Below are 25,372 nucleotides of genomic sequence, written 5' to 3'. Positions count from 1 at the left end.
TCGTAGACACTAGCGCCACATGTCCCTCTAGCAGGTACTAAAAGGAACTTTATATGGCTAGGCGAAATCGCCTGTCCACAGAAAACTATCGTCATCAGCATTGGCTCGAGCGTCGTTGTCTTCTTCCGCAGCTGGCTGCGTTGCCGCTCATCATTCCAGCGTAGAATTTCACTGCTCTCTTGTCGTCGTAATGGGGAGGCTGTGTTTACGTGGGTATGAGCCATTGCTTAAGGGGGTATGAGCCATTCATTGTCTTACCATAACGGCAAGATTTAATTTTGAAGCAATTTAATTTCAAAAATTCGCAAGTGGCAATGGCGGGCGAATGCTGCTAACCTCGCCGCCGAGCAAACTCGAGACATCAAACGCAAGCGACAACGTTGGTCGAAAAGAACGGTCGAAAAGAACCATGCAGCCGCACGCAGGCTGCGTGCTCTCTGTCGACCAGTCGAACGCAGCGCTGCCGCATACACAGCGGTCTATAAGAGAGCGCTCCGAAACGACCAGCCGGAAGATGCGATAAACTGTATCGGCCAAGATCATCGATGATTTGTTGAAAGCCATCTCCGTCACCGCTGAACATCATCCGCGAACCACAGGTTGCTGCATGAAACGTTCCACCTTTGATCCTTACTCCTAAACCCTCTCAGTCTAACCAATCGAATACTTCTAACCGCGCAGTGAAAATCACTAGAGGGAGTGGATCTCCTTGCTTTATTTATCGGCATTTTTACGCTTTACTATGATGAATTAAGGTAGCTGTGGAATCTTTATAGATATTTGCTAAGATGCTTCTTTTACTCCTGGGCTGAAATTAAATGAAAGGATGAGCCGGAAAGCCCGAAAAGGACATAGGCGTAGGCTTTAACACGATTTTCCAGACGTGTCTTACTTAGGTTACAAATGACGCGATGACTGGAGCGGTCTCCTCAAAACAGAAATGCGCGCGCGTGCTAAAGAAAGGCCCGAGTTTATGCGCTGTGGGGGTAAGGTTTTTGTAAGGCATGTACATGAAGAAGAAAGGATACACAAGACAGATCGCTATGGACAGATATATAGCTCTCTGCGGTGTGTATCCTTGCTTCTGCAGTTGCCTGCGCTACCAGACACCAACAATCCCACACAGCGAAGCGTACGGTGAGCGAATTGTGCACTGACCGTCCTGTCGCCGAGCTGTCGGATGCGACAGTGCAGGAAGGCGGATTTGCCCAGCTGCGCGGTGACGTTCCGTTCGGTGCTGTTGTCGAAGCGGGGCCTGAAGTGGGGGTCGTCCCAGTACGCACTCGGCCGGGACGGAGGCTCGCCGCTGCTGCTGCTGCCTCCCACACCCGTCACCAGCGACGCGCTGCCTGGCGGCGGAAGTGCGGAGGAGCCTCCCGAAGACGTCGCTTCCGCACGCCGTTCCTCGGCACCCGCTGAACGAAAGCTGCGCTCTGTGCGGGTCGCCTCCGACACCCCTGCACACAACGGGAGATACAGGGTGACATTTAGTGGGACAAGTTCGACGAAAGGGAATGTTGGCGTGCGTGTTTTCGTACATCAAAAAAAAAAAAAAATGAATTGCCCTGTTAGGGTAAACTGAGCAAAGCAAGTCATACAAAATCGCAGACAAATGTTCTCAAGCATGCTTCGTTCGCATAGATACCTAAATTACACCATACTGACACTTCTTCGCCTTCTCATTGCAATCATTATACCTTTCCGATGCACTCATTGTCAACGCGTACATTTCAAAGCTCTTTCCTTATTGGTGTTCTTACTTCGCTGAGGCGCAATGGTTAGCGTCAACTGTAGGAAATCGAAAACAATCGCGTGGCCTCGCTGCAGGCAACAACGTAAACTAAATCGAAACTGCTCTGTCTTTTCATCCGCACGCTTTTTTTCTGTCTTTTTTTTATTTTCATGGCTACATTTCACAATCATTCTCGTAACCGGGCAGCACTGCCACGCGCACGGCTGCCCTGTAAGTGCCTCCAAGGTATCGAAAATTCGAGGGAATCTACACCAAGTTGTTCGCTTATCGCCATCCTTCATACGCGCCTCCTCCTATAACGGCGCTGAACTGTACATATGTGCATCCATCAGCTAATAATCTCCCTCACGAATAGTCCACAGCGACGCGACATAAAGGACTCGGGAACGCCGCCAGCTGCTCCGATGCCTGCCTCATCTCCTTCCGCTCTCTGCTCAGCCCTTCTCTCGCGAGCAGGAGCAAGCGGTGCGCAACGCTATACACGCCCAGCTGCGCCTCGCCTGGTTGCCTCCGCTCCTCTCTCATCGCCTTCCTCGCCTTTTAACCTTGGTGGTGGTGATGTGTTGTGGCTGCAGGCTGGTTTAGCCTGGCGATCGACGCCGGCTACTGGTCCACCTCCTCAAGACAGCGCTTGGGATCATGCATTACCCGAAAACCACTATGCCAGCGCCATTCTTGGCTCATTTCTACAAAATGCAGCAGGGAAGGAAACGGTGCTGATCACTGTAGTGACCGCCGTCATCCTGTGAAACGACGGTGAAGTTGCTTTTTACATTCAAAGACTTGCAAAGAGAAAAAACTAGTCACAGCAACCACGGCACGCCTGGTAGTGGTCGAGGAAGTGCGGCCGCCACAAAGAAAACCTGATAGGTGGTCACTCGAAATAAAATTGACGAGTTGGTAGCACAGCTCCAGCACTGTGCGTACGCGCATCTTCGTCCTTGTCTTTTCGCGCTGTTTAAGCTTGCAATAGGCAATTCCCACCTTTTCCCATATCCACACTCTTCGCGTCGCCGCCAATCTTTTATGCCGTGTGGAGGCTTTATTTCGAAGAGCGGTGATATAACAGAGCAAACAAACACTCTACCCGCCGTACACCTCTCATGCCTATTGCTACCATGTGGCGAAATTGCTTCTTCTGACCTCCTGCCGTTTTGTCTGTTTATGCTTTGCATTTCATGGCCTTGGCGATCTCACCTATCAAAATGTGTACACTCGTTGCTTTTACTCGCAAAGCGACGGTCGCGTACTCTTTGCGGATCAATGGTGAAGTTGTACCACACAGACGAACGCGCCGATTTCTTGGCGTCGTCCTCGATAGAGACTTTTCTTGTTGCCCTTACCACTCGTACATGACAAAGCGTTTGGCCGCTTTTGTAGACATTCTCACGTTTCGCGGTGGGAAGTCCCGGGTGCTTCAGTATTATCAATGTTGAAATTATATACCGCACTACTTTTTGGGCTTCCTGAGGCATAGCTTACCTGAATAAAGAAATACTTGCATGACAAACATTCGCAAACTCCAGATTGTGCAAGCCCAAGCACTCAGAACGTGCCTTGGTCTACCAAAAAATACATCATCAATCATGACAGTGGCCATTGCCAGAGATTATCCTATTGCAGTCTAAATTGCTACAGATGTCCTGAGAGCACTCATTCGACACCTGACTCGGATTCCCTCACACCATCTGGCTTGCCTGCTAGCGAAGAGGCCACACTAAACATTTGCCAAAACTATTGTAAGACATCAGTTTAACTTGCCATCATAATTCACGCCTGCTACACTAATATACTGTAAGGCCTGTCCACTAATGAGTGGACAGGCCACTGATCTCTACATAGTACAGGTCAGTGGGACAGGCAACTAACAGACGCTTTTAAAGTGAAGCGTTATATGACTAGGCGAAATAGTATATGGCTAGGCGAAATCGTCAGTGTACACAAAACTATCATCATCAGCATAGGCTCGAGCATCGTCGTCTTCTTCCGCAGCTGGCTCGTTGGCGCCCCTCCGTTTGCGCTCGTGCTCGTGCTCGGCACGCTCTCGTGTCACTGCTCCCGCGTTCGTCGTCGTCGTCGTCTGCTTCCACAGCTGGCTGCGTAGCCGCCAATCATTCCAGGGTAGAATTTCACTTCTCTTCTGTCGTCGTAATGGGGAGGTCACGTTTACGGGGGTACATGAGCCATTGCTTAAGGGGGTATGAGCCATTCATTGTCTTACCGTAACGGACAGATTTAATTTTGAAGCAATTTAATTTTGAAGAATCGCAAGCGGCAATGGCGGGCGAATGATGCTGACCACGCCACCGAGCAAACTCGAGACATCGAACGCAAGCGACAACGGCGGACTGCGGGCATACCATCAGTGACGTCGTTCTCATTGTCGCAGGCGAGCGTGGGTACAACCTCATAATTGAGAAATACTTTAATGAACCCTCGGGATTAACCCAGTGATAAAGACCGGGGCCACACGTTTCAGCTTCGCTGGTTAACCATCTTGACGAAGTGGAAGGGCCGACGAACTTTTCGTTTCGCCTAGCCATATAAATCTTCGCTTTAAAAAGTAAACATTCAAGAAAACATTGTAGCATGACAGACGGAAGCAATAAGACAAACAAACCTGGATACTCTTTCAAACCCCTCTTTAACTTCGCAATACAATATAAATTCGACTTTGCCCTGCCATCTGCTAGCCGCCTGGTTAGCTGAGATGGTAGAGCGGCCGCCCCCGAAAGGCGGTGGTCTCGGGTTCGAGTCCCGGGTTTGAGTCTCGGACCAGGACCAATTTTTCTTCAGCTGCGAGGCTTTTCCTTCGAGGAACCCGTACGGGTTTACTTTTTAGCAATTGCTACGATTGGGTGGACGTCTCATTTTCCATTTAATTACTTCTCTGCAGCTAGCAGGTTTCCGCTGAACTATTACGACAAGTTTCAAAGTATGCCGTTTACATTTCCTGTTTTATCGCAGTTTTTCTCATTCAGTACAATTTTTAGCGCTATTTTCTCTCTTTTATATTAAGTTTCTGCGTGCGTGATCGAGATCTCCAGCAGCAAATCATTTATGCCGTCAACTGCAATAGGCGTACCAGTCGGGGCAAGGTAAAGGGGTAACCAACCGTTGCAAATCGCAATTATTGCAGTGAAGTAAAAAAAAATGAGTAGATACAAGTATTGTGGAGGTAGATAGTATATTATCGCTGCTGCTAGCTGGTCGCCAAAACGCCAAATGTGTGGGCCTGTGTCAATTCTTTATAAGCAGCATGGCATCGCGCAAAGGTCTTGGTTGCGCAGAGACATGTCCACAAGATTCAAGAAGATAGCACGTGTTCATAATTACGAGGTGCGTGGTAATAACGCTCGAGTGTAGATGAAAAGATATAAGCACCACTCCACGGAATCGAGATCGCTGTAGAAGATCCCAAGGCACCCCTGCCGTGTTGCCAGGGCACAGGCTTGATTTTAGATTACTCCGAGAGATGTTCGATCAAACAAAAATCATAAGGAGAAAGAAAGAGAGAGGGAAAACCTTGACAGGTGGGAACAAAAATTAAAACAGCAGAAACAAAATAGTAAGTAGGCAAGGGGATCGAACACCAAACTTTACGCGAGCCCCGTGCGCTCCTTATTTCGTCGCTCGATCCGGCAGTTTTCATCTCAGCAACGATAAAATAAATAAATATTTATATGCACAAAAAAAGAAAAAAAAAGAAGCGAATAGTGCAGGAGGTTGACTACAGAAAAAAAGCATAAATGAAGAAAACTGCGTTTTACTTTGATCATAAGGCACACAGTGATTACTTCCCCGGTTATAAAATTACGTGTGTAGCGTTAAACTTCTTTTTTGTTCACAAGTACATTTCGTTTGCTAACATATTTATTTTATTAACTTTGTTTTCTCGCACATTCTCCAGAAACTTCCTTCCGCCTCCTCATTTCTGGTTTCGCTCGAGGCGCTGCGTTATGAGCGAAGCGCGTCTCCCAGAATTAAAGGCAGCAGCGATAGAGCCACGGGGCAACGAAGGAGTGCAGCGGGAAATGAGATAAGAAAAAATAAAATGGAAAGAGAAGCAGGGAAGAATGACGAGCCGTTGTTCCGTTCGATTGCCCGAATACAAAGACTGCGCGGCTTTCGTCTCGCTAGAGATGTACAAAAAATATATTTGCGCACCCGGCTTCTCCAAAATCGGTCCGAAACGAGGCATGGCGCCTCTCACTCGTTGAGCTGGAGACGTCGATATCTTCTTGCTGAAGATTCCTGACTTTCTGAATCAGTCGGCATCCGCAGCGTTCCTCTCGTGTTGCCGCGAGCGTAGATTTGGCTCGTCTCGCATCGGTGCCTATGTGGGGCTAAGAACTGGCCCCACATAGGCACCCTATGTGGTGCCTATGTGGGGCTTAGGCATTTGCCCTTAGGCATTTTCAAGTGGTGTTATTACCGCTTTTCGCCTAAGGGACCCCCAACTGTCGTTGGAAATAAAGATTTGATTGATTGATTGATTGATTGATTGATTGGAATTCTGCGGCCTTTCTTTGTACATGTGTGTGTACGTGTTCGCTCGCATACAGTGTCGTGCCGCCTTACACGATCAAAGTGAGGCCTATATGTCATTTTCTTTTTAAAGCTAGCAAATTGTTAACGATCCTTATTGCATATATATATATATATATATATATATATATATATATATATATGCTGCATGCCTGATTACACAGAAAGATATGCCGATTGTCTTCAATTGTTAACTTGACGTTTTGTGTTTACGCCACGAAATTTTCCGACCAACGAGAGCTATACAGCTTCGCTGTAAAAGATTAATAAACGGGCAGACGAGGGACAAACTTCTGGCCTCACACGTAGAGAGTTCGCAGGGTAAAGAGGAGAGCATTAGGTGGATTAATGAGACTAATATTTTGATCGTCTGCTTTGAGCAAGCCGCCTTCTACGGCCAGATATAGCTTAGAGAGTGGAGATTACGCGATAATTACTGCAATAATATTTAAATAAAAAAGCCCAGCCCAAGAATCTCATTCAACTACATAGTCATGATTTTCGTATGCGCCGGCTGATATTCATTACGGTCAACTCTTGAAGGAAACACCTAACAAGTGTTTACACAGACCATCTATTATTTGTTATAAAGTTACAACACACGGTATAATCCTTCAAGATTTTAATTATACTAGTCAGCTGCCAAAACGGCCCTCCATATCTTCGTTCTCTTCTTCTTCTCCATATTTGTCCTCTTCGCTCTCTGTTCATCCAGGACCACTACATCCTCCAGTGTTTCTAATATCATCTCTCCTGTGATGATATTGAAGAATATTAGCAACCGATGCCTCTTGTGTTTTTCCTCGGGGTTCTTGAGAATCCCTTGGCACTTCACTGTTTTCAATACTGGATAAATGGCCTATAAAGGGGCACTTTGAATCCAACCACTTTCGAACCACCACCATGTCTCCTGGTTCAATATCGCCTATCGTGGACTGGTGGCGTTTGTCGAAGTTCTTTCTCGTAGTTTTACAATACTTTTCTTTCTGGTTCAAATCCAGTCGCTTTTGGAAAAGTCTTATTTGTTTAACTATATCGAGTTCTTTGTCCGCAGGTAACCAACCGGGTTTCTAGAAAGCGGCGAAGTAAGGGCTACATCCCAATGCTGCAGTCTGAGATCGGTTATGGTGACGAACAGCTGCTTCCAGAGCACACTTCCACCCACCTTTGAAGTTGGTGTATAGAGATAGGAATGTCTTTAAGTCCCGAATCCCCCTTTCTGCAAGATAATTCGCTTCTTGGTGATAAGGTGCTGGAAAACGCAGCTCATCGCCTCTTGTTTCAGCACAACGGCCGAGTTTCTCGCTTCGGAATGCCGGTCCGTTGTCCGCAATGATGACTTTAATATTGGACAAGACATCAATCCCTAGAAAAGAAGTTACACAGTTCGCGTCTTCCCTGCCAGCTTTAACAGCCACGAACCGTGCACACTAGTCCACTGCAACTAGGAATGCTTGCGTCTTTTTGACCCCCTCGCACTTCTTTTTGATTTCAGCAAATTCAAGATGCAGTATTTCGAAGGGTACATTCGAGTATTCCGGCGTGACCATTTTGTTCACACGAGAAGTTCTGAACTTAGCTTTGCAAAGTTGGCAGTTGTGATACGTCTTTATGTATTTAGAGACATCTGTCTTCATGCCTTCCAAGTGAATCTTTGCGTTAGCTTTCTGTATGTTTTAGTGAATCCATCATGGCCTCCCAACTCCGGACTGTCATGGTAGAGTCGCAGTATAGTCGGTATCGCTATTTCGGCCACTTCTAGCTTTCCAGTTTGCATCTCCAGGTCTTGCGTTCCTTCCCACAATTTCTTGGGTGGTGCGCTACCTGGAAAGTGTACTGCTGAATTTCACTCACCCATCTTGCCACTCTACCTTTTGGCTGTATGAGTTGCAAGAGGTGAGTCAGGGCTTGATTATCCGTAAACATTTTGAAGCTTCTTCCTTCCAGGTAACTTTTAAAATACTTGAGGGCCATAACTACAGCCAATGCTTCCTTTTCTGTCGTAGCACAGTTTGCTTGGGCCTTGGTAAATGTGTAAGAAAAATATCCTATCACTTGCAATTGTTTCGCAAAAGGCTTCTTGACATGTCTTTGATAAAGAACGGCTCCTGTACCATAATGAGAGGCACAGTGTACAGTTCAAATGGCAAGTTAAAATCTGGGAGCGTCAGGACAGGGTCTGAAGAAATTATTTCAACACGTTCTGCCTAACACCGCTCGCATTCTTCAGACCACACAAATGGGGCCTCTTTTTGGGTAAGGGCAGCGAGACATTTTGTCTTTGTTGCATAATTCTTTATGAAGGCCCGAAAATGACCGGCAAGGCCTAAAAACACTCGAAGAGAGTGCAGATCAAAGTGCTTGACAAGACTCTTGATACGCTGAACACTTTCTTCTTTGGTACTTTTTGTCTTCCCATCAAATACCCTCCCGAGAAAAACATCCCCTCTGGGAGAAGAATTCACTCTTTCGGACGTTGATCTTAAGCTGTGCCCTGCTCAATGCACCTAGAATCATCGATATATGACTAATGTGGTCATATCTCGTTCTTGAATAGACGAGTATGTCGTCGACATAGACACTTCAAAATTTGCCAATAAATTCTTTGAGCAGCGAGTTCAAGCTTTTCTGGAACCATGCGCCTGATTTTTTTCTACCCAAATGACAGCCGGTTATATTGGTAGCTATCGAAAGGTGTAATAAACGCAGTGAACATCTTGGTTTTCTCCTTGAGCGGTACTTGCCAATACCCTTTACATAGGTCTATCGTGGAAAACCATTGACACCCACCGGTCTCGTCAATTATTTCGTCAATTCGTGGCATTGGGAATGGGAACAAGTCTGTTGGCCGATTTATAAGTCTGTAATCTGTGCACAAGCGATAGGATCCGTCTTCTTTTGGCACTGTGGTAATGGGTGAGGCAAACGGAGAGGTTAAAGGTATGATGATACCAGAATCCAACATTCCCTGTAGCTCCTGGTTTAATCCATACTTTCTTTTCATGGCTTAACCCACAGGCTTTCTTCCTCACAACACTTTTGTCTCGAAGTTCAAAAGGCACTTCGATTTCAATCGTTGATATACGGTACGGTCAACTCTTAAAGGAAGCCCCTAACAAGTGTTCACACGGACCATTTATTATTTGTTTTTATCGAAAGGAATTAAGTGGCAGAGATCACAAATTGAGCGCACATTTATACATAAAAATTAGGTTGTGGGTTGAATAAAGCTGTGTCTCAGCGTTACTCAACGACAGCAGATACTAACTGCGTGGTCACTTTAACAGTGGACCATGCTGTACCTCTTGAAGTCCGTGCGCATGCCTTGCTGCTATCTCCGCAAGCGCCTGCGGATATGGCAAAATAGGTGACGTATGCTCGATAGTAACACATTTGACGCAGAAAAAAAACGCAACTTTTTAAATATGAAGGAAGCTTTTTAGGCGTCCAGACAGCGTGCCCCTGTGTTCCGCACAATGGCACGCTGGCACCCATTCTTGGCACTCGAACATCGCTACCGGAGGGGGGGGGGGGGGGGGATTAACTGTGACGGAGAGTACAGGTGGCGTCATGGATTAGACGGCTAAGTCCCGTCGGCCCCAAAAAAGCGTCGACTGTTCGGAGACAACCACAGCGCACGCTCGTACTACAAGGTTAGCTGTCAGTTCCTGGTGGCTGTCACGTGACAGTCATGCGACAACGCGGCAGGGTGAAAGGGCTAAAGAATGCGCAGAAACGAGGACATAGTCAGGTACGGAAAATGCCCTCCCCCCCCCCCCCCCCCCAAAAAAAAAAGGGCCTTATGCTGACGGAGATAAATGCAGCTAGCTTTTCTTTTGGCTCTGATTTATTTTTTTATTTTCAGTCGTATATGGGGAGGTGACAGGCAGAAAGAACCAGCTGGGTCAGGTTTACTTACCGAAGAAAAATGACCTCTCCGAAATCACGGAGCCTGAGCATGTAAATGAGGTTAGGCGGAATTACGTAGCTCTGGAAGCCTCTGCGTGAGATGATAACCTGTATAACCAGTATAACTGTATAAATGATTCTTAGACGTTCAAAAACATAAATTTGGGGTTCACGCTACATCAAAAGACGCGCCGGCGAAATAGTTCGGAAGCATCGCAGGCATAGCTTCTTTTTGCTCTATTGGCCATGGGAATTGGAAACATCATCAACAATTAAAAAAAGAAATAAAGAAAGCGAGAAAGGGGGATGACGAAATGGTAGTGACAAGGGCCAGTGATTACTGGAGGTCGGAACACATGGATAGCAGGCAAACCACAATAGCTTCAACTAATGGAACTAATCAAGCCCTCAAAACACAGGCCCGTGCTACTACGTAAAGTTAAAGCCTACAGCAAGACCATTAAAACTATTTTCCACATTCTGATCTTCGCCATGCAGCAACACGTCATCGAAGACGGCTAAAGGCTTCATTGCCCAAAGCGTACTGGCCCAAGACGGAAGGTTTTGCTTTCCATCTGCAGCGCAAATAATTGAAGCACGCGGTGCCAGAGCTTTGCTCGTCGCTTTCTACCTCGCTTAGTTCTTCCGGAGGATACAAACAGCACGGAGCGGAGATACATACAACGACAAATGGAACGATTGCCCGCGAAGTAAGATGAAGTCTTCAAGAAGCATGGATTGGAAAGCTCGGAATGAAAGTGGTATGAAAACACCGGAGATAAACAGCAGGCAGCTATCTATACGAGCCTGGCGTGGCTTGCATCTTTCGTATAGTTTTAGTCAAATCCTTATTAGCCTCTTTCCTCAATTTCACCCCTTATGCGTTTCAAGGAATTCCGGTTTCTCAATATTCGAGCTTCAACCCCGGCCCTTAGGTTTCAAGCCACGTCTGGCACTTCCCAAAAAACGGTGGCTCATTAACGCGCACTAGTTTTACGTGTGCAATCTGTTATGAATCAGGTCGTATAAGGAAAGAGAACCAGGGAAAAAATTGTCGCAGTTTCGCCCGAAAGGCGAAGCATTAATTGCGATAGCAAATTAGTAGAGAGCTATTCGGAGTAGGGATAGTAGTCTTATCAGCTGCATAAACTTGGACACATTCGCTTACTAGCTGAATCAACAAGCGTGGTGTAAGCGCGCACAAGCAAACATGAATATATCGCACTCAATGACCGCACACAACCGCTGTCAAAACGCTGGCAGCAAGCGCAGCCGCCGCAGCGAGCGAAGGTTCGTGCGGTCTATCGCTTCAACGGAAACTGAGCGGCGAATGCACAGCGCATACAAAGGTCAGAGCCGTGTGGAGATCGCTTTTAAGAGACGATGCGGGCGACCATCGCAGACGGGCAAAGTACAAGCGCAGTTTTTGGCAGATTAGAAGCTGCCCCCCCCCCTTCCCGCGGTGCCTTCCCGCTTTCCTCCTTTCGTGTGGGAGATTGAGTGGCCAGTTCTCCTTGCACCGGGTTGCAAGATACGCATTTGGTGCCGCAGCACAGCGTCGCCCCACCTCCCTCCCTCCCTCCCTCCCTCCCTACCCTCACGGCCTTTCGCGCGACGGAAGTCGCGTTTGCTTTCCGCCGTGCGTTCGCTCTCCGTGATAGCGCACGTCCCCCGCGCGCTTTCCCGCCCGCATACGGCACACGGCGACGATTTTATCGCCCTTGCACTTTATACGGAACCTCACGGCGACGGCGACGCCGACAGCCGAAATCCGCTGGAAGTGTCCATATAATTGCTATCGCAATAAAAAAACATAGTGCCCCGGATACGCAGAGAAAATAAACTCCTCCCGTGAGTCAACTGAACATGTAATGGTCGCGGTGTTAACTATATAGTATTGAGTTGCTACAACTACACACACACACACACACACACACACACACACACACACACACACACACACACACACACACACACACATATATATATATATATATATATATATATATATAAAGTAACTGGATTTTTCAATGGGCCAAGCATTTAGACTGTTGCGCGAATTTTCTGTATCCCTTGAAAAGGTCGGTCCGCCGACCGAAACTGTTGGGTAAATAAACCTAAGGTAACGGCGAAGTTGTGCTTCTCATTTATATATATATATATATATATATATATACCGGGTGTTCCAGCGAACACTTTCAAAAAGTTATAAAGCTTGATTGTGGCAGATAGCACAATTCTAGTTGATAGCTGGTCCACTCGAAGAGGCGTACAAGCAAAAAAAATTTTAATGCATAATCGACTAACTAATAAATTGCACTAATTAATTTGTAGCTAATTCCCGTATGGCCCATATTGAGAATTACAAATTGTAGCCGTGGAGTTCGCACGATGGATCCACATTGAACGAATTCTCAGGATGACTCCAGTTTGGCGATATTGATTCGCGAACTTTGCGGAGAAATGCATTCGTGTTCCAGTTACTTTTGGGCTTCAATGCACAAAACGGCGTTTTGTTAAGGAAATAACCGGAACGCCAACGCATTTCTCCGCAAATTTTTAGAATTAATATCTCCACACTGGTGTCATCCTCAGAATTCGTTCCAAGTGGATCCGCCTTGTGAACTCCACGGCTACAATTTGTAATTTGCAGTATGGGCCATAAGGTAATTCGATAAAAAATAATTAGTGCATTTTTGTTAATTATTGGATTATGCATTTCAATTTTTGTGCCAGTAATGTTCGCCTCTTAGAGTTGACCATCTCATGAACTAGAATTGTGCTATGTGCCACAGGCAACCTTTAAACATTTTTGAAAGAGCTCGTTGAAACACCCTGTATACAAGCTGTGCGGCCGGCAACTATTGCGCTCTGAATATTGGACCTTGCAAGATGAACTACTAAATTGTTGAGTTTGTCAATAAATCTCCCCATTCAATAATAAAAAGCGACGACGGTGTGATTATGTAAAAGGGACCTGATAATTACAAGTCCATTATCAGGACCCGTAAACTTACAGGACCTGATAGCTTGGTCTGTAGTAGTTGAGAAAGAGACTACATTATTCATGTCCCGCCTCAATAAGTATGCAAGCAGGTTCACAATCAGAGAGTCTCTAAGCAATTTTCCGTGCACAGTTTTTACTAATGAGGGAATGTTGCGGGTTTACGATGGTACAGATATACCTTTCATTTGTGGTTACGGAAAGATTGCGCAGCAGGAAACAACGTTTTTCGATGGCTTTCTTGGAGTTTCTTCCGTGTGAGAGCCTAAGGAAAGACCGAATTATGCTGCAAGCGATTAGTATATAAAATAAGCCATAACACCAGTCCCTATGACAAAATCAATCGTTAGGGTGGTGCGCTTGGGCACGAGTGAAAGTCCGAGCAGAGCCAAATATGATGCTTGCACGGTGATGTTTAGATGAACACTATATTGCTTTACGTCTTTGTGATGAGTGTTTCCGACAGCTCGGCTACGTGTTAAGGCCAATATCACAAATCTGTGAGAAAAAGTCACCGCCTATACAAAGAGCGCCTGCGTCGAGCGCATGGCGACACTTCGCTTGCGTCGCACTTATGGCGTCACGCCCATCACTAACACTTCGAAAATTACCTTGGCACGAGGACTGAATGGCGGATGACGGCGCGTCATATAATTATCCCACGTGGCTTCAGCAGCGCACAGGAACGGGTGGCAGAGAAAAGAGTTCCCCACCACCATTCATCACCGAGACACCTCGGTGAAGCCCAAACCAGCGCTGCGCGGCATTCGGAGTATCCATCTGTTCGTACCGAACCGCCGAGCGGAATTCGGGCACACGCCCGGCGTGTGAGCCGCCACGGCGATACCCGATCGATGAGGAAATTTTTCTCCCGAGAATTCGCCCCGCCATGTTGGGCGCGTGTCCCGATAGGGAAGACACGTGGGGAGAAAGGGAACGAGCGCAGGGAAGTAAAGGAACCGTTTGACCACGAGGCGATGACAGAAAGTGAAGACGGGCAGCTTTGCAACGACGATGGTGACGACCGCATTCGCCGGTGGGGTGACGTGTATATCACGAGAAGCTCGCTCACCCTATGAACTCGGCCTCTTGATTGATTATTCTCCCTCATTTCCTTCCCTCATTATCCTTTTTCTGTATACCTCCTACCTCTGGAGCTCGCAGGCTCTGTGCCCACCGGTAGAAAATGCCAGTTAGCTTTCTTTCGCCTCTCTGTTATCGCTTTACGTATAAAATAATAATAATAATAATAATAATAATAATAATAATAATAATAATAATAATAATAATAATAATAATAATAATAATAATAATAATAATAATAATAATAATAATAATAATAATAATGGCGGCCCTGACTCGATGCCAATCTTCTTTATTGAGAGCTTCGGTTTTCGCTGATACAGCGCACATATGCTTGTCGTCATGCCGTCTCACCGTCGCCATCGTTTCAATTTGAGTTTGTTATCCTCATGCCGCTCTAGGCGCCTTTGTCGTTGCGTTGTCGCCGTTGCATATAGTTCAGGCAGCCTGTTGTGGCTTGCAGGAATTTTGCACAAAGATGCGTTAGGCACGTTAAAGGCGTGTGTTTGAGGGCCAGGGGGAAGTGCGAAAGGGCCGACTGCTGTCATAGTAAATGAGTTCAATGCGACAGGAATCACTATTGTCTGAATTCTTTTTTTTATTATTTGTGCGTTGTAAATTGTGTGCGTTCTTAAAGCAGCCGAATTAGGTTTGCCTGATACTTGCGCGCCGCAATACATTCTACATGCACGTGTTGATCTGCATGTGCTGTCCTTCAACAAGCTCATAAATATGACGACTCCAGTAGCAATTCAATTTCAAGCAATTTGACCACCGTTTCAGTTATTCTCCACAAGTCGTCGACAACAAATCGTCACATGACGCATCCCTCGGGGAAGATTTGAGGATGCACGAGTCATCCGTGGTGCTTTTGACACACTAGTTTCCTACAAACGAGATGGAGCCGCCTCGACTACACTGAACTCCGCCAACTTCCCGTTCATGCACAGCGGCATCGCCGGTGTACTGCTGCCGCCAAGATACGAGTGCGCGAGTTGGGTGCATCGGATTCGTCATTGACGAAGGCGCCACAGTGTGCGAGCACCAGCGCGCTACTCAGTGCTACGTCGTGGGCAACGTGAAAACCAGTTAGAGGATTTGGACGCGGAATGCGTTCGTATCTACTCCAGGCCATGCGAACCTCTGAGTTTAACAGACTCAACGACTCGTTAAGGGGACGATCCGATTTTATAGCTTATAACTGCTTGGCGCAGTAAAACGAGACAATAAATTAAAAAATTAAAAAATAGGCGCAGCTTTACTTAGTGGTGCGAATACTGGGCAAACAGCGAAGCTGGCAACCCCACCTAGCTTTACCTCGGTTCGACAAAGTTTTTGCGAGGTTATGCTTCGAGACTCGGCCACGTTTTGCGCAAGATCACCCCGGAATTATCGACAGCGTAAGGAGCAATGAACACTCGGTCATTAAAGTACCTGGACGCTTCTGGACGCTCAAACGCTTTTGCTCGGTTTCGCGGGGTCGTAACTCCGGATCTTCTGCGAATCGCCGACGTTTCGCCGCCGCTTCGGCGGCGCGGTACTCGGCATCGGACCGAAGTCGTGTCACTCGCTCTTGAGTAGAGGCGCGGCGGATTTCGCGCCGCATTTGCTCTTCTTCGCGAGTGACGCTCTTTTTCGGCCGCCCCATCTTCGCGGTGATATGCTCGGAGACGGCGGCGCTTTTGTGTCACCGCGGCGGCGACGCGGAGCTATATATACCGTGGGTCGGCGCAGTGACGTCACGGCTTAGCTCCGCCTCTGCGCATAAGGCGCAGAGGCGGAACCACTCCATAAGGCGCGGTGATGTCATGGCTCGGCAAAGCTATTCAAAGCGCTGCGGCGCGCGCGATTACATCACGGCTCACGCAGCTGTGGCGAGGCTCGGCACGGTCGGCGCAGCTGGGGCGAAGCGTTGATATACGACGCACGATGACGTCATCGCTAGGCAAAGATTTCGCGGCGTACACTCGACGGACCATCTTCGAGCTTAAACAGCTTCGCTAGTTCACAGGGGTATGTGCCATTGCGATTGGACCCTTTCAGCACTATCCCCAGGATCGGCCCACATTTCAGGCATCCGCCACCGAACTACCTCCAGTTTTAACAGCTTCGCTGTTAAAATGAGGTAGTATAAAGCTCCGTATCAATTGACGTCTTTTCTTTTAGTTCGTTGTACGTCAGCGAAGATGGAAATTATCAACTGGGCGTCAGGTACCACAACAAATGCATACAAACCTACGCGCAAACACGCACTGCATTCGGAGTGGTGACGTAAGAAAACTGCCAGGGCGCGAGTCGTCGCCTTTCATTATCGCTTGCTACGCGCGAAGGCGGATGGAACCTACAAAGCGATGCGTGCATGAACAAGCACTAGAAGTTCATACTTGCACCCTCCTAATTGGATTGAACAAGAACTCCTAATCTAAATAGTCGTTCCGCTGAAGAGTCTTGTCTCTGGCCTCGCATAAAACTAGAACGAACCCATGCCGCTTGTCAGCGTCGACCGGTAAAACTTTGCACCCGTGAATCGGCGCCACACGAAACGACTGCGCTGCCACATTTCAGACTCATTTTAAGCGAAGCTGTATAGGCTCACAAGTGTCGGCGGTGGCGGTGGTGGTGGTGGTGGTGGCGGCGGCGGTGTCACGCTGAAAAGTGGGCCGATCCTGGCGATAGTGCAGAAAAGGTCCAAGCTTAATGACATACCAGGGACAAAAAAGAACTAGAGAAAGAGAGAGGAATGGAGAGAGAAAGAAATATAGTCAGAAAAAGAGAAAGAGAGAGAAAGAAATATAGAGAGAAAGAAATAGAGAGAAAGAAAGTCATCACCAAGGTGAGAGAAAGGGAGAGGGAGAGAAAGAAAGAAGAGAGAGAAGGAAAGATAGATAGAGAAAGCGAAAGAGAGAGAAAAAGAAAGAAAGTCACCACGAAGGTCAGAGAAAGAAGGAAACAGAAAGAGAGAGAAAATGAAAGAGAGAGAGAGATAAAAAAAGACATTTTCGCCCGAAAGGCAAAGCATCAATTGCGATAGCAAATTTACTAGTAGAGTATACGGAGTAAGGACAGTTGTTTTATGGGCTGAATAAACTTGGACACATTCGCTTATTAACTGAAATAACAAGCATGGTGTCAGCTCACTCCAGCAAACATAATAGATCACACTCGATGAGCGCAGACAAGCCCTGTCAAAACGCTGGCGGGAGCAAGCGCGGCGGGAGCAGTGACCGAAGGTTCGTGTGGTCCATCGCTTCAACGGAAACTGAGCGGCGAAAGCACAGCGCATTCAAAGGTCAGAGCCGTGTGGAGATCGTTTTCAAGATACGGTGCGCGCCACAGCCCTCAGCCGCGGAAAATACACAAGTACGCAGTTCCTGGCAGAGCAGAAGCCGCACCCCCTCCCACCCGCGGTGCTTTCCCAATTTCCTCCGTTCGCACGCGAGATTGAATCGCCAGACCCCCTTGCGCCGGGTCTCTAAATGCGCATTTGGTCCCGGAGCACCACGACGCCCCCCCCCCCCCCCCCCCGCCCTCCCTCACTTCCATCCCACCACGGCCTTTCGCACGACCGGAGACGTCGTGTTTGCTCTCCGCCGTGCGTTCGCTCTCCGTGAAAGCACGCGTACCTCGCGCACTTTCACTCGCACATACAGCATACGGCGCGCAGCGACGAGTTTATCGCCGTTGGACTTTATACGGAACCTCACGGTGACGACGATGACGACGGCGGCGATGGCGACGGCAGGAATGCGCTTGGAGTGTCCATATAATTGCTATCGCAATAAAAGAAATAAAGAGAGAGAAAGAAAGAAAATCATCACGAAGGTCAGATACACACACGACATGCTTCGCTTACCCCCATCTTCTCGACAGGAAAAGGGCTGGTGATATTCTCTTACAACTTCTATCTCTACCACTTCATCGTCGATTGACGAAATGGGGCAACGCACCGCGACTTCAGTATTTGTTATTTGTGTTGTCTTGTCGTTGCGTTTCAAGAGTCATTAAAGAAAATCGATATTAAGGTGCCTGCATTCGGTCTAAAACAGCTAGCAGCAAGCGCCCGGCATGCCTAAAGGGCTCTGTTCCGTAAATAGCCCAGCCCTGCGCCTCGAAGCGTGATGCTTTCGAACAGCGCTGTTGCGGGCCACGCACTTGTTCAATTAAGTACCGGCGACAGTGTTTCGAAAACAGGCTCATTGCCTCGCCAACGCAAGCGGCGAAGAGCGGTGAGAATTTCACTCCTATGGCGAGCCTGGCGGCACCGTATTTGCCCTTCAGGATTTATTAACATGTCGTATAGCTTTCAGCAACACGAGGCTTGCGGTATATGGTAGATTGCAAGAAAGACAGAGATCATCTCAGTGCGAGCACGCACAGGTGACACGGACGCTGACCTAACACGCGAATTTATTGCATCCTTCGATCTTGACAAACCCGTACACGACATAACTGAACCACGAATGAGCAGAAAGGAAATTACTTTAGGCCGAAGGCTAAGTATACTGCCTGCCTGTTTCAACGGCGACCTCTGATTGGGCAAAACTAGCGGGGGGGGGGGGGGGGGGGACGTTATTTTTTGCCACAACAGCGGTGCACGTTACAGTTAGCCAAATGCGCAATAACCTGCGCAATCTTTATTAGCATAGTTTCAGTAATTATTTTACAAAATAATGAACTTATTGCCGCGTTGTAATTGCCGAATGGAAAGGCAGCCAGTATACTTAAAGCACTTTTGCTAGAAACCTTCTGCTAGAAATCTTGTGCGTTGCACCAGTTCCGAGAAATAAAGGCTCAAAATGTGCCTCAAGATGCATTGCTGCTCCAGTTAAGAGATATTTCGTTCTGCATTTATTCACAGTGCGGGACATAGCTCTCGCTGCAAAGCATTCCCGTTGTAGAACCTGAGTACTTACTTTTGGAAACTACTGGGAGGCAGAAGCATTTAAAAATTTTTTTTTTCGCTTTGGCTTGTTAGTTTTTCTTTAGCGCTATTACTTGGTTACTACTGCCCCATGAGCTCCCAGCATCTTTACTGCGGTTCTCACACATAAATATATTCAAATGGAACGGGCCGCTGCGACAGGGGACCCACGGCAAGCTTTCAATCTAATTAATTTGGAGTCTTACACGATCCAAAGTAAGAAGCGAGAGGGCAAGTGCGATTGAGGAGGGGAGGGGGGGGGGGGGCAGAGGAAGCGGGCGCATTCAGTCAAGCGTAAACAGACCTTGAGAATTGGCTCAATACCAGTGAGTGAGAGAGAGAGAAAAAGGCAAAGGAAAGCCAGGGAGGTTAACTAGAGATTATCTCGGGTTGGCTACCCTGTACGCGGGCAGGGGTAAAGTGATGCGATAGGTGAGAGAGCGAAAAATAATTAAAAAAGTATATATGAATCTTATGCTATTAAGCCAGCGACGACTACGCCCGGTGCCGTCGATCTTGCTCCGTAGCAGACGACGCACAGCGTTGTAGAAGGCACGGAGTTATTTTTCTCTCGCGATCCGGCATGTGCGGTAGCATTTCCATCATGATAGTTTTACCAAACCACTCGTCAAGATACACAAATCTTATTTATACCGACAAATACGCGTTTTAGAAGCAGTCACAATTTTTTGAGCGGGACTATTTCTTGAGTCGCGGAGGAATTGGCTGCTGCGCTTCGGTCAACTGGGCGGGGCCTCCTCCTGTCTTCTAAAGTTGTACCCGACTATAGTGTGTGTCTACCTCTCCTCGTATGTCCCTCATCCCCCACCAGCAACCTTCGGTCCTCCCTTTTCTTAATAAAATGTCACAGTTTCGCCCTAAGGGCGAAGCAATGAATGCGATAGCAACACAGCAATGCCATACGAAGTAAGGTGAGCGGCTTTGGTAGCAATATGAATTGTAGTACACATGAGCTGATTAAGTAAGCAGGTGTGCTGCGGCGTAAGTAGACCGACATGAAGAGAGACTCGATGACCACGAGAAGGCGCGTGTGAGACCGTGATGTTGATGAGAAGCGCTTCCCGTGGGCAGCGCGTGCGAAGGGACACACCTGTAGTGCTGCACTGCCGATCCGGGCAGCATTGCGTGTGTAGCGTGCGTTGGAAAATGTGGCCCGACTATTACTAACTGAATGAACAAGCGTGGTGTGAGCGCGCACAAACAAACAGGAATAGATCACACTGAACGACTGCAGACAACGACTGTCAAAAAGCTGGCAGCGAGCGTATATACGCCGCAGCGGGCGAAGGTACGTGCGGTCTATCGCTTCAACGGAAACTGAGCGGCGAATACACGGCGCATAAAAGGTCAGAGCCGTGTGGAGATAAGAGACGGTGCGGACGAGCGACGAGCGCGGTTGTTGGCAGCGTAGAAGTGCGCCCCCCCTCCCCCCCCCCCCCCCCCCCCCCCGCGCTCCCTCCGGCGCTGGCTTCCCGCTTCCTTGCTTGCGCGTGGGTGATTGAGTGCGTTCGCTCTCCGTGAAGCGCGCGTCCCCGCACGCTTCCGCTCGGGCATACGGCGCGCGGCGAAGATTTTATCTATATCTCACGGCGACGGCGACGGCGACGGCGACGACGACGGCAGAAATCCGGTAGAAGTGTCCATATAATTGCTATCGCAATAAAAAGAAAAAAAAAAAAGGAATACCACCCACCCACCCACACACACACACACACACACACACACAAACAGAACTCTTTCTGTGGGCACTGTCACGCAGTCTGCGAAGGCGTTCTAGTGTCACATAGTGTCAGCGTCCCATCCTACGTCACACAGTGTACAGTCACAATTTGTCACAATGTCCGTTGTCTTTTAAATAACGCATCAGAGGCTTCAGAGCGGCTGGCGTTGACGTTCGTCTAGGCCAGTTTCCAAGGATGTTGTCTACGGCAGCAACGATTGTCATAGCGCGAGATCACCCAATCACCGGCGCTTTCAGGGCCAACCACAACTGGATGAGAGGCTATATTTATTCGAGCCTTTATCTTATTTTACAGGAACAGTACAATGTCAGGCGTTCTGTCATTTTAATACACGGCTATGCAAGTATCGTGGTAGTGCTGAGCCTGCAATCACAAGAAACTGTCGGTCACGTGTTCTTGCAGTCGACTTTGCAGAGAAAGAGGTGTCTTTACTCGCGCGTTCAACCTGTATGGGATGTTTCTATTTGCGTTTCAAATGAAAGGAATGCGTGTTTTGCCTGGAGCACATGTACGTGTAAATTGTAGCGAATTTTAAAACAAACAGATTGGATAAAATTGTGATTACCTGCCAACTTAAATTGTTGTAAATATTAAGGCTTCCTTAATGGCGCATTGCTACGGGTTGCCATTGTCTTTCTCGCACGCTAAACTTAGCGCTACTTCAGTAAGCCAGTACGGACGCATTGCAGTGTCTTTGTTCGGAAACGACTATAACCAGTCTACAGAGAGACAGCGAATGCCACGTGTTTTAGCTTGCATGGTATAGAATGAGGCTAGTGACAACACCTCGTAAATTCTAACACTCGACGTAACTAACAGTCAGCGCGCACAAGAATGAAAATGATGTCAGACCGCATCCTCACGAGGTACCCTGGAGAGGTCATCTGCAGCCGACAAAAAAAAAAAAAAAAGAGAGAGAGAGAGAAAAAAACAAAAAAACAGGAGAATAACTGAGGGAGAAAGAAAAGGGCAAAAATGTGAGTGCGAAAATTGGTTCACCTATTTTAACCACTGGTGTATATGCGTACACAACTTCTTATATTCTTCTGGCCGCTGCGCAGGCAATAAAAAATATAAACGGGCAGTGACGCTAAGAAGACGGACGCACACTTGACCAGGGTAAGGTCCTAATTACTTTCACCTTTATCGTCTTTTATAAGTATAGAGCGGCGAAGCTACCAGCAAAAAAAGGAAAAACAGAAAAAAAATGAGAAAAAGAAATCTAGGGGTGTGCGAATATCCAAATTTATGACACAAATTGCATAGTTCTTGCTATTTGTTTCGTATCTCATTCGGGGTTATACAAATCGAAGTAGTGGAATATTCGATTCTGTTTTTGTACAAGTGCTAACAACCCTTATCGTTGTCTCGAGGGAAAGAGGTCAATGGAAGTGAGGACTGTTCCGACTGATGCTACGGTATAGGATATCCACGGTTGTTACGAGAAGAAGGCCTGGCTTTTCTGCAGCCTATACAGAATGTGTTGTCTTGAATTGAGGGAAAGCAATTTATTATTTAAAGAGTGGAAAGCAATCTATTATTTAACTAGTACAATATTTGGAATAACTTAAAAGATTGTGTAGTGCTATAGTAACACAATTCTCTCCTTAAACGAACTCAACATTCTGCGTGACTTTGGTAACACGCTGTACAACTGTTTTTTTTTTTTCTGCCATTGTCATAGTGCACCAGTTAATTAAAGGCAGTAGACATCTCATTTAGGGGCTCCTCAGTTGACATGGCGTTCAGTTGTGAATGTCATTAAATCCATGAATCATATCATGTAAATAAACCTAATTCTTTCACCGAACAGACTCCACACAAACATCAAAATTTAGCTTGTTTAGAAATGAGAAAACATTCCATGTCCGAGTCAGTATTCGAAGGTCACATTTTTCTCGAATGTTGGTATTCGATTCAATTCGTGAATTCCTCGGTTCGAACCCCCACCCCCTATGAACCTAGCCTGCCTCCTTAAAGGCATTTTTGACCTTTCTCACGAGAAAAGAGCAGGCACGTGCTTGCTTTTTATTCTGTGGTCGAAGTCAGAAGTGACCTTCGCCTTGAAGGCTGCCTTCTGGTGCGTCTTAGTAATAAAGAATGATATTTCTAGGGCTCCGAAGTGCCGCTTGGCTATTTCCATGCGTCGGCAAATAATTATACAGATTTAGCAAAAAAGCCGGCTACTTGTGATATGATGGCCTGCTCGCAATACATGCGTCTGCACCGTGGCTGGGGATTCTCAGATACAGCGGAGGATTCTCAGATACAGCGGAGGATTCTCAAATACAGCGGGCGAAAAAACACCTGCAGCATATAGAGGCACTTTGATACCGAATGCATCATTATATTGCAGCGCACTTAATGCCCTGACCGGTTCAATAACCCCGTAACCACGGGAAGGAACAAAAATTAAATGCCTGTGGAATTAGCAGTTCACAATTAACAAATATTAGACTATTCATTACTAAAGGTATTAAATTGTCGGGGGGCGAACATGAGTTTTAGATTATGCTAAATTAGTAAATGTACGCAAGAACGCGCCTCAAATAAGGTGAACTTGTTAGGACTGCACTACGATATACAATGCTAGCACTCGGATGACTCATCATATCTTTGCTCCTTCGGTTTATTCTTCTTGAAAGTGCTTCAAGCGCACGTCTTTCGGATTGGAATAGCCTATTATTTTGCTATGTTCGATTGACAGCACTTGAAAACGCAACTTTCAAGCATTTAAGAATTACACCAATTGTGGCGATAAAAGAAGAGAAGATAAAAGAAGGCTTAGTGCTTAGCGAAGGTTAATAACGATACAATTTTATACGGTGTTAGATCTATCCTGACTATAGACTTTCATTTGCCGCGGCACGATTGAGCTTTTCGGCCACGATGAGGATTAGCTCTGTCGTTGCATTTCGCGCTTGCGTCTACCATACGGTTTTCCACAAGAATAACAAGAAAATGCAGGTAGAAGCCAGAAGGCCAGTTCAAAGCTGGCCACATCCTCTAACGGTCAATAAGGTGTCACGCACAGCCTATTCGGGGGCCTCCTAGGCTCGGCTATTGCCACAAGAGTGCCGTGTCCCCGTAAAACCACTACGCTACACCTCACTCTGGTCACTGACCGTCGCGTAATGGTCATTATTCTGTATTGAGCCTACTGTAGTTGACAACGCATAGCACACACTAATTTCGCTGCCTAGCTAATTATTTATGCAAATGAGCACGCGATAATCCTCCCGCGGTCGACGACGTCCGCTTACTATGTGGCTTGAGAGGGATCAGTCGGATTGGGTGCCCTGAGAGTCGCGGCTATGCACAATGTGCGTTAAAGCTTACACAGAGTGAGTAAGTATAGCAGGGGCCGAATTCACAGACCTCCTCGTTCCTACGTTCTCTCTGCCATTGGCCGGCCACTTTTAATAGTATCTCCCGTATCGGGATTGGCCGTAATTTGCTATTAGCGAACTAATCTAGCATCGAGCTGTTTGCAAAGGTGGGCCCCAGATTACTATTACCAAGCAGACCTAAACTTGCTGCTTCGTACTCGTTCTTGCTATTTGTGTGCAACGTAAACATTGTCTTTGAGACACAAGAACACCTTTGTGGCACTATCACCATCTTTTCTTTTTTTTTTTTTTTGTCGTCCTCTCTTTGTGAAAACCCTATAATGTGTGTGTTCTTTCCACTGACCATACGTACGAAACGAGGCATTTGCAACGAAATGTGTACACACACGAAATGTGTGCTTGAGGCTGCTTGCCTAGAAGTCAGGCTGAGAATTAAACACAGCAAATGTCCCAAATTCGTACTTCAGTGCACCGTAAGAACTTACGGCATTGAACACGGTCGCGAAAGAAAATGCCATCAACGAGCATTTCAATAAAACCAGCTTAGTATTGCAATTAACATTCTTAGCATACTTCACGCACTTCCCTGGGGCTGGCAGGCTATCTATCTATCTATCTATCTATCTATCTATCTATCTATCTATCTATCTATCTATCTATCTATCTATCTATCTATCTATCTATCTATCTATCTATCTATCTATCTATCTATCTATCTATCTATCTATCTATCTATCTATCTATCTATCTATCTATCTATCTATCTATCTATCTATCTATCTAGCTATCTTTAACCATTTTCCCACCAACCTGGGCCACTGTAGGAATTAAAAAATAAAAAGAAATGTAGATTAAGCTAGTATGTGGCATTGCACTCCTCGCTGTTCCCTGCTGTACTCATCGAAGCTAACATGGTTTACCTCGTTGTCATTGTCTTCATTGCTGCTGGGACATAGCCAACTTCGGCAATGAAGAATGAATGATGATTCATTCTGTGGGTGCAGGATACCCCGAGCTGAGGTATTTCGGCATACAATTAAA

At 46.9% G+C, this 25,372-nt stretch overlaps 1 protein-coding gene across 1 annotated transcript in view; it reads right to left on the bottom strand.

Moving 5' to 3' along the window:
- Positions 1-25,372, bottom strand: part of LOC119443153 (immunoglobulin superfamily member 10-like) — a 283,797-nt gene that overhangs the window by 83,085 nt on the left and 175,340 nt on the right. Inside the window, exon 2 of the mRNA XM_037708316.2 lies at positions 1,159-1,457. Coding sequence (XP_037564244.1) covers positions 1,159-1,457 — 299 coding nt within the window. The remainder of the gene's footprint in view (positions 1-1,158; positions 1,458-25,372) is intronic.

The sequence above is a fragment of the Dermacentor silvarum genome, chromosome 2 (genome assembly GCF_013339745.2).
Source record: "Dermacentor silvarum isolate Dsil-2018 chromosome 2, BIME_Dsil_1.4, whole genome shotgun sequence".
In the NCBI taxonomy this organism is placed as follows: domain Eukaryota; kingdom Metazoa; phylum Arthropoda; class Arachnida; order Ixodida; family Ixodidae; genus Dermacentor; species Dermacentor silvarum.
This window is presented reverse-complemented; position numbering and strand designations above follow the sequence as displayed.